The following is a 16,894-nucleotide window of genomic DNA, read 5'->3' as shown; positions in this document are numbered from 1 at the left end:
CACCACTTGTAGAGGGTTGGGGCTCACTAGGCTTGCTTTCTTTAGAGAACCACCTCTCCAAAGTTGCCTGGTGTTGGCGACTTTTCTTAATTTTTCTGAAGTGGTCAATCACATCGTCACTGAACAAGTTAATGCTCCTGTTAACCACTGCTTTAATAGGGTGCCACTTTTCAACAATGGCCTGTGTTTTAGACCAATGGAAGCACAGTTCTCTAATTTCAGCACTGGAAATATGAACGACGCTCGCGGCGGGAAATATGAACGACGCTAACGCTATGTTGGCGGTTCGGTTATAGAAATACATTCGGAATTAGGGACAAAATTTTCTCGAATTTACGGTTCGGAATTAGAGTAGTTCGAGATGAGGGGCGTTCGGAATTAGGGGTCACTACTGTATATATATATATATATATTGTTACAGCTCGCGGACAAGATGTTACTTTGGGCCGAGCGGATGGTCAACCGCGACCGTTACAGGATCCCCGATTAGCCCGACTCCCCCAACGTTGACCAATCGCGCCACAGGTATTCAATCGGGAAACCTCTAAAGCGACCGAAAGAGAAGGAAGAGAGAAGAAGACAGAGTACGGAGGAATAACAGGCTTTATTATACACACAAGCAAAAAGAAGGAGCGATCAAAGTTATTTACAAGCAATGCATGGAAGAAGCAGTCACACACTGAATCGTTAGCTTATGCTATTCAATTTACTTAACCCCAGGACAACGATTAGGACAGACGACGTTCACACTTACACGGGGGAAATTGCAGGCAGGAATGGCGGAGGTGGGTTGCTGGAGAGGGAGGCAGGGTCAGGTCCCTGCGACCGGCAGGGCTGGAGGTAGCAGCTCCCAATTCTTCGCGTTTTTGGCGGGAAAACCCTCGTTCGCGTCGATGCTGCTGATGCTGTGGACGTCACGCGCTGGCTCGGTCACACCTGCTCCTCTCCTTCTGGTGGAGCCGTCTCCCTCCTCTCAGCGCGTCTCTCCAAAGCTTGTTTCATCTCCAAGTACCTCTCCTTTTTGGTTTGGAGCATCTCTCAGCTCTCATCTCACAGCTCACAGCTCATCTCACAGCTCATCTCTCCTCTCATCTCTTCTCTCATCTCCTGAAGCAGTCCCTTTTATTACTCGGGTCGGAATCAAGCCGCCGGCTGCGAGGGCACGCCTACCGGGGCGCTCACCGCGGTGCTGGTTGGCTGTTAGGGCTGTCCGATTCCCCCTTTGATCATGACGAGGTGCCACGCCCGTGAGTTGGCGGCTCCTACCCCCCTCTTCTCCGAGATTAGCACATGGGCAATGGCGGCTTGCGGGATTGAACACCACTCGCACCGCTTTTGAAAGGAACTTTGGAGAGCGGAGATGATTGGGGAAATTGAAAGGAGCCTACGCTTATTTCGTTTGATACAATGCAGAGTCAATCTAGTGGGAAACACATATTTAGCCTACATAGAATAAGGAAATAAGCTATTTAAAAAGATATATCGTGGCCTGTGTGTAAGTTTCATGGAATTAACTAGGAGGACGGGCTGCGACCATTATTTACATTACGAGGGTGTTACACACAACAAAACCATACTTTTCACATTCGTTACACTTTCTAAAAAATTGTTACACTTCTCAAATTCGTTACACTGCACCCTCCTTTATTCAGGCCCGTGCTCGGGCCTACAAAACTTTAACTTAGTGTGACACGTAGGTGTAATTCCCTCTACAATTAACCTGACCCTGAGTGTGACAATCTTAAAACACAAATAAATATGTCCCCCTGCTGCATTGCACCCTGTCTAACAGATTTGCGCCCACAGGATAACCAAATTACGGAATTGTTTTCAAACTATACATTTATGGTGGGGAGCATTATTTACAGTGACGTTATTTCTTATTTACAATGCAACCCAGGACCTGTGTTTTTTTTTTCTTTTTTAGGGAACAAGAAAAAGAAATTCCTGTTGGGAGGGAGGAGACAGCACGCATTGCATCGATGTACCAGTACCAATACCACCAAAGCACCCAAAAGCACCAAAAGCACCAAAAGCACCACAAAGCACCACCAAAGCACCAAAAGCACCACTCGGTGCACAGTCACCACTGTTCATAATAAACACAACAAAACAACTGGTGGTGGTCTTCTCTTTCTCTGCTGGGCCGATGTTCTTCCCGACGTCTTCTGGCTTCATGCGGCCTACTTGGAAATAATAAAAAGCACATCTTGTGTTCATTTTTATTTAGGGCCTCAGGGGCCAACTAAGGGTGGTCCACCTGTTTGGCATAGGTGCCACCTTACCGAGGTCCGCAAGCAAGATTCCCTGGCAACTATGGCCGGTCTCCAACAGAGGTGCCCTGCCCCAGTACCTGGGGTCCATCAAGTGGAACTTGGCCGCAGAACAGCGGTCCATAAAGTGGTACATCAACGCAATGCATGCTGGTTCTGAGAATCTCGTGCGCACAATGGCCACCTCACGCACGCTCCCCTCGGCGCCCAACGGCGCACAGGTCCTCAAGTGGGAGACAAAAGGGGGGAAGACAATTGAGCGAGGGGTAAGGTCACAAGGGTACACTTAAATAAAGGTAATGCAGGGTGAAGTGCGTACGGAGAGCGAAGTGAGAAAAACTCATCCCTACCGTACGTCACCCCCCCTGTCACCTACACTACCCTTGCCCTTACCCTATATTTACAACAATTTACACCTTTACAAATTCGTCACTACGTCTCGTCTTCCCCATCTTTCCCTTCCACACCAAATTCGTCTCCAATCCCTCTACTTCAAAATTTGCCATCACCCAATTCATCATCAATCCTCATAAGGAGGAAGAGATGGAATTACGCACAATGTCACACCCACGTCATGATGCGTCTCACAATCCAAACATTTGCATCAAAAAAAATAATCAAAACATGGCATGGTGTGGAGTTACCTCATCTCAGGTGAGTGGATGCAGATGGTGCGAGGAGACTCCAATCCTAACTATCCTCTAAATGACATTAACACACTTTACACTACCCGGGGTCTTTCCCTGCCAATCCATTGGCCAACTTACACTATGGGTTCTAAAAACCAATTTCCATTGACCAAACTGTGGTGCTTCTCCATTTGGGGTCTCACTCCCCCGATTCATCTCCCGGTGCCCTTGCACAATTTCTGGGCTGTGACGTGTAGCTCTCCCAGCAGGTCTACCCGCCTGCACACCTCCACCACTGCAGTTGCCACCCGAGCTTACCTAGCTCCTCACCCTAACCTATCTAGCTGGGGAAGGCCCTCCTGGCTCTATCACCCCCTGGTGCCCTCTGGCACTGGGCTACCCGGGTCCGTCCTCCGGATCCTCGGGCCCCATCCACAACTACCGGCTCCCAGAGCCCACCTGTGGCCTCACCTGGCCGACATCCTCACAGTGGTGGAGTGCCCAAACCAACTACACACACTAACAGGCTACACGCCCAGCCATTTCCACAACACTAATGCACCCATCCAAATACCATTCTTTCACCTCGCACCACAGATGCCAATATCCAACCACAATTTACCTATACCCTCTACCTAACACTTACACTACCCGCCCTGGGTATTTGTGATGGGGGTCCTCTCTTCCCCCATTCACACCTTCGCACCATCCACTCCACTCCATTGTTTCCACCATACTCACTCCACGACCATCCATTCCAATACTCCATATATCCCATACCATTTATTCCACACAACCACATACACCTGTTGTTGCACACCTGTGCACTCACACCTGGCGCCACCTGCACCCTCCTCCTCTTCCTGGACCATTTGGTCAACACCACACGCAATCACCACTACTCCCTCATACACTGCTCCACACACCTGTTCAGTTGCACACCTGTGCAATCTCACCTGTTCAATCTTCAAACACACGGCATCATCTCATCTAACTACTCCCCTCTGAAACTTGCGCTTCCCAGTCACCCCTTTAAACTATTGCGCTCCCTCGTCATTATCATCCACTCTAATCTACCTGCGTCCCCACTACAGGTATCCTTGTCACTAACTAACCTTAACGTTACCTAATGTCATCTTCTAGGTCCCTACACACAATATCCTAACCCACCCGGGCTAGTTTTCACTGCCATCAACCCCATAAGCTAGTGCTCCTTTGCCCCCCCCCCCCCTGTGAGGGATGGTGGATTTGCCATCCCACCACATCGGGGAGGTCCTACTATCAATTTCGCTCGTCCAAATCCAACAAATCAAAAATTTGCCAATCATCTGCCAATCACTGTACCATTACCAATCATCAAATTTTGCCTTTTTCTAATTTTGGGTCCAAAACACTAACCTCATCACCCGTCTACTTATTAGATCCTCTCGGTGCGCCAATTCCCTTCTAAAGCTCGGCTTCGTACAGCCGAGCAATGAATGTGGGTTGTTTTGTGCCAGCGGCTGCATATGTCCCGCATTCGGGGCAGGGACGGGGGCTTACCCGGGCCGAGATCCCACGCACCACCTCGGCGTGGAGCCATCCAATGTCCCGATCTCGACCTGCCGGCACGTCTCAACAAGAAGTGGTCGCCATGACGACCCTTCCTATCAGGCTGCCCGCTCCGCCTAGTGGAGCACGGACGTGGCCGTTCTCAGCACGGCCCAGCGTGGATCGCGTACGGCGGTCCTTTTGAACCCGCCGTGGCTCGGATCCCCGCTGGTTCTCGCGGCACGCGAAGCCCGGCACGCACCGAGGGCCCGATTCGGCTATAAGTCGCTCTAACCGCTAACCCGGTTACCGTCGATGCCTCACCTGCTTGCTTACACGCATACGCTACCCCTTTCTTGCTCATACATCCTTCCATTTCCCTGCTCGTCATTGCACCTTCTCTTACACACCTAGGTACACTCATTCCACTCACAGACTTGGTCACACACCTGACCACCGAACACCTTTGCACGCATTCGTCGCTCGCACACCTCACCAACACACCTCTTCGCGCCCCTTCCTCGGTCACCGCCTCTGTGACTATCACAGGTGTGCTCTCACTCGCACACCCAACCACGTGCCTCACGACCAATTCCAGCGTGCATTCCCATACACGCTCTACCATTCCAGGTGTGCATCCTTCCATTCCAGGTGTACATCCTCGCTCACCTGTCACAACCAACTCACGCTCCGTGTCACTCTCACTACTCTCACCTCCACTCTTGACAACGCACTCACCCTTACTCTCGACAGCACACTCTTTCCTCATGCACCCGTCCGTTACACACCTTTCTCGCGCACACTCTTGCGCCCACTCTCCCGTTACATCCTCTGTAACACTCACCACAGGCGTACACTTTCTCGTTACATCCTCTGTAACACTCACCACAGGCGTGCATTCCCCCTTACTCTTGACAGCATGCTCTTTCCCCATGCACCCGTCCATTACACACCTTTCTCGCGCATCCTCTTGCGCACACTCTCCCGTTACATCCTTTGTAACACTCATCACAGGCGTGCATGCTTCCGTTACATCCTCTGTAACACCCCTCACTACGCGCTTCCATGTGCTCCCTCGCACACGCGCTAAAACCAACTCACTCTCGACAGCACACTCACTGGTCGGCGCGCACTTTTTCCTCACACACCCCAGAGTCGGACATTCTCGCACACCTCTTTTTTCGCACACCAGACCTGTCGCACACTTCACCAACGGCCTCTCACGAACACCCGGGTCCACATCAACCCCCAAGCCGACTGAAGCTTTCCTCACATCATGTACATTTCCGATTATATCGGCACTCACCTTGGCACCTCGTCTCCGCACCTCCTTTGCCACCTGCAAACTCTTTATTTGGGTAGTGAGCATCACATCATGAGTTGAGCACCGACCTTGTACATATTCCATTACTTCCTCCTTTATCTCCCTCTTAGTTTCTGTCCGTCCCTTCTTAATTTCACTCACCTCGTCTTCCACTTCTTCTAATTTTTGCTTCACCTCTTTTATTTCCCGGTGCGTCTCCTCAAGTTCGTCCTCTAAGGCTACCATGACCGTCTCTATGTGCATCCTCACCTGCCGGTCCTTTGTCTCCATTACCTCTGTCACCTCGTCCAACCTCATTGTCAGTCCCTCACGTACCATCTGACATTGCCTCTGTGTCGCTATCAAGTCATTTTTAATTTCTTTTTGTGTCGCCTTTAACCCTCCTAGTACCGCAGTGTTCCTTTGAACCTGCTCCACTAACTCCGTCTGTCCCTCCGTCAGCTGTTCCACCTCCTCCGTCAGATCTTCTATTCCCCCTTGTAACCTCGCCGTATTATTTCTCACCTCTTTCTCTATACGCTTTTCGCCTCGCTTTACCTCCTCGCGTACCCCCGAGACCTCCTCACTTACACCTCGTCGTATCTCCTCTTTCATCTCCTCCCTCTCTTTTGTAGATGCCACCCTCATCTGTCCCAATTCATCCCTCTGAGCATCCAGTTTACCTTCTAACCCGATTTGCACCTCCTCTATCTGGTTCCCCATTCGTTTGATTTCCCGGGCAGATTGTTCCCCTATTTCCCGCAATTTGTCTTCCATCCTATTTTCTAACCCCATTAACCCATTTTTCACCTCTTTTATCCCATTGTCTAACCCCTCAAATTTTTTTTCTAATCCTTTAAAATTATTGTCTAATCCCTCAAATTTGTTTCCTAATCCCTCTATTCTACTCCCTAACCCTCCGATCTGGGCCCCCATGTCCTCCCTCAATTTCTCGCTATTGGACCCCATGTCCTCCCTCAATTTCTCGCTATTGGACCCCATGTCCTCCCTCAATTTCTCGCTATTGGACCCCATCCTTTGTTCTAACCGTTGGCTATTGGCCCCCATCCTTTGTTCTAACCGTTCGCTATTCTGGGCCATAAGGGCCTTCATTTGTATAAAAAAAAGGTTCAAATCCACCAGGGGCGCTGCTACGGTTGCGGACGCTGTGGCCATGTGCGAGGCGCCATTTTGCGCGCCCGTAACCTCGTGCGCGAGGCCGCCATTTTGTGCGCCTGATACTCCCTCAACCACATTGCCATTGCTCTCCTCCTCCCTTTCCTCCACATACATTTCCCCGAGGTCCTGGGTTACTCCTAACCCGTCTATCTCCCCCACCGACATCCGATCGCCTTGATTGTCCATGGCGCGATCTCAAAATTCGGGTTTTATAAAACAACAAAATTTCGGCAGCTCGTAATTTTGACCAAATTTTTTTTTTTACACGTTTTAAAAATTTGGTTCGGGCCTCGTATCCCACTCCTAGACACCAATTGTTACGGGTCGCGGACAAGATGTTACTTTGGGCCGAGCGGATGGTCAACCGCGACCGTTACAGGATCCCAGATTAGCCCGACTCCCCCAACGTTGACCAATCGCGCCACAGGTATTCAATCGGGAAACCTCTAAAGCGACCGAAAGAGAAGGAAGAGAGAAGAAGACAGAGTACGGAGGAATAACAGGCTTTATTATACACACAAGCAAAAAGAAGGAGCGATCAAAGTTATTTACAAGCAATGCATGGAAGAAGCAGTCACACAGTGAATCGTTAGCTTATACTATTCAATTTACTTAACCCCAGGACAACGATTAGGACAGACGACGTTCACACTTACACGGGGGAAATTGCAGGCAGGAATGGCGGAGGTGGGTTGCTGGAGAGGGAGGCAGGGTCAGGTCCCTGCGACCGGCAGGGCTGGAGGTAGCAGCTCCCAATTCTTCGCGTTTTTGGCGGGAAAACCCTCGGTCACGTCGATGCTGCTGATGCTGTGGACGTCACGCGCTGGCTCGGTCACACCTGCTCCTCTCCTTCTGGTGGAGCCGTCTCCCTCCTCTCAGCGCGTCTCTCCAAAGCTTGTTTCATCTCCAAGTACCTCTCCTTTTTGGTTTGGAGCGTCTCTCAGCTCTCATCTCACAGCTCACAGCTCATCTCACAGCTCATCTCTCCTCTCATCTCTTCTCTCATCTCCTGAAGCAGTCCCTTTTATTACTCGGGTCGGAATCAAGCCACCGGCTGCGAGGGCACGCCTACCGGGGCGCTCACCGGGGTGCTGGTTGGCTGTTAGGGCTGTCCGATTCCCCCTTTGATCATGACGACGTGCCACGCCCGTGAGTTGGCGGCTCCTACCCCCCTCTTCTCCGAGATTAGCACATGGGCAATGGCGGCTTGCGGGATTGAACACCACTCGCACCGCTTTTGAAAGGAACTTTGGAGAGCGGAGATGATTGGGGAAATTGAAAGGGGCCTACGCTTATTTCGTTTGATACAATGCAGAGTCAATCTAGTGGGAAACACATATTTAGCCTACATAGAATAAGGAAATAAGCTATTTAAAAAGATATATCGTGGCCTGTGTGTAAGTTTCATGGAATTAACTAGGAGGACGGGCTGCGACCATTATTTACATTACGAGGTTGTTACACACAACAAAACCATACTTTTCACATTCGTTACACTTTCTCAAAATTGTTACACTTCTCAAATTCGTTACTATATATATATATATATATATATATATATATATATATATATATAACACACACACACACACACAACACACTACATGACCAAAAGTAAAAGTATGTGCACACCCAAACATCACACGTCTCATTCCAAATTCATGGACACCACAGTTGGCACTATACATTCAGGCAGTTGCGTTCTCCTCGCATCTGCCAAACCCAGATTCGTCTGTCGAACTGCCAGATGGTGAAGCGTGATTCATCACTCCAGAGAACGCGTTTCCACTGCTCCAGAGTCCAATGGCGGTGAGCTTTACACCACTCCAGCCGACGCTTGGCATTGCACATGGTGATCTTCGGCTTGTGTGCGGCTGCTCAACCATGGAAACCCATTTCATGAAGCTCCCGACGAACAGTTGTTGTGCTGACGTTGCTTCCAGAGGCAGTTTGGAACTCGGTAGTGAGTGTTGCAACCAGGACAGACGATTTTTACGCGCTATGCGCTTCAACACTCGCCGGTCCCGTTCTGTGAGCTTGTGTGGCCTACCACTTCGCGGCTCAGGTGTTGTTGCTCCGAGACATTTCCACTTCACAATAGCAGTACTTACAGTTCACCAGGGCAGCTCTAGCAGGGCAGAAAATTGACGAACTGACTTGTTGGAAAGGTGGCATCCTATGAGCGTACCACGTTGAAAGTCACTGAGCTCTTCAGTATGGCCCATTCTACTGCCAATGTTTGTCTATGGAGATTGCATGGCTGTGTGCTTGATTATATATACCTGTCAGCAATGGGTGTGGCTGAAATAGCCAAATCCACTAATTAGAAGGGGTGTCCGCATACTTTTGGTCATGTAGTGTGTGTATATATATATATATATATATATATATATATATATATATATATATATATATACGTATATATATATATATATATATATATATATATATATATATATATATGTGTGTGTGTGTGTGTGTGTGTGTGTGTGTGTGTGTGTGTGTGTGTGTGTGTGTGTGTTAGCTCTTACACGAGCCTTGACTGAGTATAGAAAAAAAAACTTCGTAGAAGCACCTTTGGCAGCGATTACAGCTTCAAGTCCTCTTGGTATGTCTGCATTGGCTTTGCACATCTAGATTTCTGTAGTTTCTCCCATTCTTCATTGCAGATTTGCTCAAGCTCTGTCAAGTTGGATGGGGAACGTCAGTGAACAGCAATCTTCAAGTCTTTCCACAGATTCTCAATAAGATTGAAGTCTGTGCTTTGGCTGGACCACTCAAGGACTTTCACATTCTTGTTCTGAAACAATTGAAGTGTTGCTTTTGCCATATGTTTAGGGTCATTGTCCTGTTGGAATGCAAGTCTTCACCACAGTCGAAGGTCTTTTGCACTCCGAAGGAGGTTCTCCTCAAGGATTTGCCTGTATTTGACTCCATTCATTGTCCCTTTCATCCTTACAAGTCTCCCAGTCCCTGCCACTGAAAAGCATCCCCATAGTATGATGCTGCCACCATCATGCTTCAAGGTAGGGATGGTGTTCGATGGTTGATGAGCTGTTCTTGGTTTACACCAGACATAGCACTTTGTATTCAGGCCCAAGAGTTCAACTTTCATCTCATCAGACCACAGAATCTTTTGCATCATGCTCTGAGCCTTGCACGTGCCTTTTTGCAAACTCCATGCATGCTGCATGTGCCTTTTTCTCAAGAGTGGCTTCCGTCTGGCCATTTTCCCAGAAAGCCTCATTTTGTGAAGTGCTGCAGAGACTATTGTCCCATATCAGCCAAGGAATTCTGTAGTTTTGTCAGTGATCATTGGGTTTTTAGTCACCTCCATGCTCAAGGTCCTTCTTACCCCGTTGCTCAGTTTGGTCATACCGCCAGCTCTAAGAAGAGTCAGGGTAGTTCCATATTCTTTCCATTTCCTAATGATGGAGCTCACTGTACTCTTGGGAACTTTCAACACTAGAAATTGTTTTATACCCTCCCCAGATCTACGCCTCCTCACAATTCTATGTCAGAGTTTTGCGAACATATCCTTTGACTGCATGGTGGAGTTTCTGCTCTGGCATGCACCGTCAAGTTTGGGACCTTATATAGAAAGGTTTGTTTCTTTCTAAATTATGTTCCGTACTGGCTGCACGTGGTGGCCCAACACTCTATTACAGTAAATTATTTACATTGGTGTTTCCATTTGTTTTGTCCACTACCTGTATATAGTAATATTCATTTTTAAACCGAGTTGTAATAATTTTTAGAGATATAATCATTATCAAATTTTTCACATTACATATTATGAAAGATGAGAAAAAACATCATTAAGCATGATAATTCCAACTTCAGCAAATTTCAAAGTAATTTTTCTTAGAAAGGCAAATCTTGTCTCCGATTTGCCAAAACGAATATTGGAAGGCACCTGCACATTTTATATGCAATCATCGACTGACAGCTATATGTGATGTTGTTTTTTTGCATGTGAAAAGGTATGAGTCACGGAAGAGATCAGAGGCTTTAATGGCATTCTTATTGTAACTACTAGCTTTTATCCTTGAGGAATGGCTTTCCAGCTGACTTAGAAATGAAGACCAGAAACGTACGGAGAGATATGGCTGAGATGAGTTTCACTGCGATCTCTGGCACTTGGCAAGGCACGAACAATGGCTCCAGCACGTAACGTCCAATTGCAAGGGATACCAATGCCGTGACCCCTGGTCTGTGCATGAGCAAACAGGCAAACATCAAAGGAAGCTTAAATACTGAGAGGTTATCATGAAGGATAAAATTGTTGCCCTCAAACAAATGATGTTCACAAATGAAAAATGAAAAAAAAATTTTTTTTCATAAAAATAAAAATAACAAAAAATACTACAACAGATGTTCGGTAAACATCTTGAAGTAATTGTGGGAATAATTAGTGCAAATAAATTGTTTACCTTCATGGAAAAAGCTCTGTAAGTGAAATTATCTTGCCTGTGCGAAGGATGATTTTAATTTTGCATCGACTTCAATCAGCCAGGGAATGTTTTGATTCAGGCCTTGCTGGCTGTGTGCAGAAACCCAGTTTAGGCCCAGCCATGTAATAATTATTGCATTAATAGCTGAGGAACAAAATGTAACATCTTGAATTTGTTGGACATTTGCAGAATTTGTAAGTCGGGGTATAATGAATGTATTAACCCTTTGGAAAGGCCATCCGGTTGAGCGTAGAGAACGGAATCTCATTTCCAGGGTTGGGCCACGGTATTGCTGGGCTCCGTTGGCTGACATCACCCAACAGTGATTAGGTAAATAGACTAATAACATATATGCACTGCAACTGCAGTATTTAATAACTATCGTGATTGGTAATTAATTTAGTGATTGAGGCTAGCCCCATGTTTAATAGCATTAAAATTGAAACAATAATGAATCGCATAATGCCTTTGCTGGTAGTGGTCTGCTGCCGCAATATTATGTCTATCCCTCCCTAGCTAAAGAGCTTTAGAAGCTTTAGAACTTCATCCATGAGGAGATGGGATGAAGATGGCACAGACAGTCCTAAGACTGCATAAGACATCACTTAAGACTGTATAAAGGGAAGGAACATATGACTAATGCAAGTGCAAGGAAGGGTGGCCATCTGCAATTTGCCCATCAAAGTGGAGCCTCCATGGATTAACTACACCATACCAGATGAGGAGAGAAGGTCTTCAATGGAGGTTGTATATGATGCAGTTTGTCGTTACGGACTTTGCAGTCTTGGAAAAATGTACATAAGGAGTGTCTGCCTAATGTCTTTAAATTTAAAAGCACTCGTCACCTGAAGCTTCTGGGCTGAAAGGGTGGCCTCGAGGTACGCACACTTGCCTCCAAGCTGTGTAGTCTGCGTTTGAATCCCGATTCCATACCCAGCTATAATCTGTCATCCCGGTGTTTCACAGGACGGGTGAATGAATCATCAATGTGTTTGCCGTCCATTGGATGAATGTTAAATGTGGGTCCTGTCTGCCAGCATTTGTTGGTGGATGTTAAAGATCCCCTGGTGTTGACCTATGTGGCCTATGTTGACCTTTTGACCCCAAAAATATTTAGGATTTTGTCGGACCACGAGCTCTACCGTTTGGTAAAGTTTCGTGAAGATCGGTTTAAAATTGTGTCCTGTAGGCAAGTATAAGTGAGCGAACAGACAAACACACACACACACACACACAATACTTCAAAGAACTGAGAGATTGAGATGCCCACAGGGCATTACCATGGACCAAGCTTGGTGTTGGCTTAAAGGTTGAGGTTTAAGATCTTAAGGGTCTTGAGTTCAAGCTATTGTAAAGCCGTTGAATTAGCACCAGCCGGATCGACTCAGCTTTTCATCCTTCTGAGGTTGGCAAAATGAGTACCAGCTAGATGGTAAAGGGGAAGTGCATCAGTGGCACAGCAGCCCCCCTAGACCAGTACCCGAAAAGGCCAGTGTGCAATGGTCACTTGGATTTTCAACATTTTAAAAGCAATAGTCACGAACAAGATTGTTTGTGTCAAAATGGCTTCATCAACTGGACGAATTAATTAGCCTTTTCCACACAATGCAGTGTTCTGTCGAGTCAGTGTGTCACGTGGCATAAATTAAAATATGAACATATAGGGAAGATTCTGCAATGGCAAATGCCTCCATCTCATTGCAGAACATACTGAAGCGAAACCTTCCCCCCCATCCTGCATCATCCCAACGTCTCCTCCCCTGTTCATAACTTTGTGGATTTCACACATCCGAGGACTCCGCTATAACCTGAGAGAAATCTCAATCCAGGCCGGTGTTACCAGACATCATCTGTTTAACATGATTCTTCATTCCACAGGATGTCCTGCCTCCTTAGTGTCTCTCCCTAGCTATTCAGGCCTGGTCAGATATGGGAGCGTTTGCTGGAGCAGCGTGTTGCCACAATAATTTTCCGCCGGTACTCCAATGGCCTCTACCTGGCCATCCCCCAGGTCCATCCCCCATCATGCCTGGTCCAGTGGTCCATCTCCACCTCCTTGAGATGCCGATAAACCTGCTGCAAATACCAGGCATGTGGTTGGCCCATTGGCCTCTTCCATTCATGAGGCTCCCTCCCTGAAATAATCTGGTGAGCAGGAACAGCGTTAGGAAATGAGCCACATATCCGTATAGCCACATTTGATGCTCATGATCTATACCAGTAACAAATCTCATCCGAGTCTCTCAAAGCAAACGTTTGTTGGTCACACAGTCTCACTAGTGTTACGGTATGTGACCTTTCTTTTCTCTCTGATGCGCCTTCTTCCTATAACCGCCCCCACCCCACCCCCCCCCGAGGTAGACCAAATGGTTCGGCCCACGGGTATAATGCCTTTGATGGGCTGTGGGGCAGGGGACGGACCAGCTCATGGCAGAGTGCCTTTTCATGTGTTGTAGAGTTTCCAGCCACAGTCTCTCTACCTGATCAAACCCCTGCGGCCGCCTCTTTACCTGAAGGTTGACTTTGATCGAACTCCTTTTTTTGGGGGATACAAGATCGAGGCTCGTGAAAGAGCTAACATTAATCACACAAAAAGTCAAACCGACACATAAAACATATAATAAGGGGAGCAGAAGACAAGATGAGGAGAGAGTGGGAAGGACACAAACACAACATTTGAGAGCAGGGACATCGAGAGATCTGTGGGAGGGCAAGCAATACAGCGAAGTTTACCGACAGGGGAAGCCTCAGGGTACAAGGCCGCACACGCGGTGCAAACAGAAAATGATTAATTACGAGTTACAGGAAATTCAAACCAAAACGAACTAGAAACAAACAATAACGCATCGACGATAAAATAACAATCGCTGCCATATTTCTGAACTGGGGCCTACCGCTGAGCCTGCATTGGGGCCTACCGCTGGGCCTGCCTTGGGGCCTATTGTGGGGCCTGCCTTGAATGCCGTGCTTATTCAAACTCTCGCTGCAGCTCCTCCAGTTCAGATCCCCGACCTGGCCTCGAGTTGATACGGGAGGATACAGTACCCCTCACGTCCTCATCGTCTGGGTCTCTCCTCTTCTGACATCTTCAGGACCACCAGAATGTAGGTCCTCCCTTGGGACTGACCGGATTCCGAGGGGTTCCCTCAGGTCACTCCGGTCCTTTACACGAGCAGCACCCTCCAGCCCTGGCTGCCTACTCCTTTCCTCTCGTGCTGGCCTAATCTGGTTTTTCCCTCTCTTCTTCCTTCTTTCTTTCCTCTTTCTTTATGTATAGGAATAGACTTTGATTGTTATAACCTATAAATAAAGCCGGTTTGATCGAATGCTTGGCTTGGTGTGCTTCAGGCCGTAACACCAGCGATAGCCAAAGATTCTCCTTAGAGACCTGGTACCAAAGGAGTTGTCTTTATCTCAGATCCTTGGTCAGAGTTTAAGTCACACACCCGTAGAGCAACATTGGAAGTACCAAGGACTTGGACTCGGACTTTTGTCCTCCTGCATAGGTACCGACAGCACCACACCCCATGATCCAGTGAATCCATGACACTGAATGCCCGACCCAGACGTCTATTGACCTCTGGCTCACAACATGCGGAGACATGAATATCACTGCCAAGGTAAGTGAATCTCTGTGACCTCAAAATACTCACCAGACAGGTACAGACAGAATAGCAGCATCCAATATGTCTTTGAAAGCCTGGATCATATTTTTGACTTAGAAGACCCATAATCCCTGTGGCTCTGACTCCTCATTCAGCACCTGGAGGGCCCCCATGAGGTTATCTGGAGTTTCTGTAAAGATGACTGCATAATCTGCTAAATCAAGGTCAGAGATCTTGACATTACCAAACAATGTACCGCAGCATGATCTCTCCAACATCCTCTCCGTAATACAGTCCTAACAAGCACTGAAAAGTGTTGTGGCCAGTACACACCCCAGACGAACTCCAGTAATAATTGGAAATAAGTCAGTAATGGAACCACATCACCGCACAGCACTCTCAATAGCAGAGTATAGTTCAAAATCAGATTTATCAGTTTTGGTGGCACCTCACGAACACCGAGAATCCTCCAGCGGGAATCGCAATTCACTGAATTGAATGCTTTGCAGAGATCAACATAGGCTGCAAGCAGCCCCTGCTGAAACTCTTGCATGCGTTCGGTGAGGACAAAAGAGCAAGGATATGGTCAAATGATGACCTCTTTGGTGTAAAGCCAGACTTCTCTGGGTGCTGGTGTTCAAGTAGATGGTGGCAGACCCCAGCAATAATTATCCGATCAAAGACCTTGCCCGGCACCGGCAACAGCATCACTCCTTGGTAGATGTTGCAGTCCTGGCGATCACCCTTCTCTTTCCAGAGAAGGACAACAAGGCCCCTCTTCTCATCAGTTGGAATGATGCCTGTGCTCCAAACAGAGCACAGAACTGCATGCACATTGAGTACAGCATTTCCACCAGCCTTGAGAAGCTCAGCATGGATGCCACAAATCCCAGGAGCTTTGCGACTTTCAATTGGTTCATCACAGCTTGTGTTTCCGCAAACATAGGCGGTTCACAGTTGATCGGAGGGTCATCAATAGGGATAGTAACACCCCTGACACCCAACTCAACAGCTGGTGGTTCAGGCTGGTACAGCCATTCAAAGTAACCGGCCCAGCAGGCCTTCACTTCAGTTTCCTCTGTCAAGAGCTCACCACCCTCCGCTCTAACTGCAGTACGTCGAGGGTCAGGCTTTGAAGACCGCAATGGACGGATTCCTCTAAGCAGCGCGAGAATCATTTGACCACAGGTGATGCCCTACCCTTTCACAGATTACTCGCACATAGTCCTCCTTGTACACCCTCAGCAAACGTACAGTTTTATGCCTCAGCTGTCTGAACAAACAGCTCAGTTCTGCCATTAAGCCTGGCCATGTGACTCTGGTCAATGGTCAATGGTACTCTGTCAATGTCCCTTGGGAGACAAAGTTACTCCTTGCCTGAAGGTGGGTTCCAAGACAACCACTGGCAGCATCAAGGATGGTAGTCTTGAAGGCTCTCCACAACTCTTTAGGATCCCCCAAAAACACCCAGACTCCCAAGGTCCCCACTCATCCAGTTGGCAAACACCTCAGATATCCTCTTATCCTTAAGCTTGAGAACATCCAGCCTAGGCTGGGATGGTAGTTTCTCTTGGATTTGAGCTGAAACTTCAGAGTTGTTACAACAAGCCTATGATCAGTATTGAGGAACTGAGCACTCTGGTAAACCCTACAGTTCTGGAGCGACCATCAATGAGCACATGGTCAATCTCCTTTGCCACACCACCAGCGTTGGAATACCAAGTCCAGCGATGTGGCTGTGGACGCTGAAACCATGAACCAGCCACCCAAAGTCCACGACATCTTGCGAAATCATGGAACTTAATGTTATTCTGGTTCAGATTTTCACAGATGGTGGCGAACAGCTGTCTTGAAGATCTGGATGGAAGAATGAGATTGAAGAGAATGTGGAAGTTGGTTCCACAGGTGGGGAAAAAGAGGA

General features: G+C 47.7%; 1 protein-coding gene across 6 annotated transcripts in view; it reads right to left on the bottom strand.

Annotated features, from left to right (window-relative positions):
* The window catches only part of LOC137425505 (cystine/glutamate transporter), a 126,219-nt gene that overhangs the window by 95,157 nt on the left and 14,168 nt on the right, over nucleotides 1-16,894 (bottom strand). For all 6 annotated transcript variants that reach the window (XR_013623250.1, XR_013623252.1, XR_013623251.1 and 3 more), the window contains exon 3: nucleotides 11,012-11,127. Coding sequence is in view for 3 of the 6 variants with exons in the window: in XM_068114011.2 (XP_067970112.2) it covers nucleotides 11,012-11,127 (116 nt within the window). In the remaining 3 variants the exon portion in view is untranslated. The remainder of the gene's footprint in view (nucleotides 1-11,011; nucleotides 11,128-16,894) is intronic.

Source organism: Myxine glutinosa, chromosome 4 (genome assembly GCF_964187855.1).
Source record: "Myxine glutinosa chromosome 4, kmMyxGlut1.1, whole genome shotgun sequence".
NCBI classification, from domain to species: domain Eukaryota; kingdom Metazoa; phylum Chordata; class Myxini; order Myxiniformes; family Myxinidae; genus Myxine; species Myxine glutinosa.
Note: the sequence above shows the minus strand (reverse complement) of the source record. Positions and strands in the feature narration are given on the sequence as shown.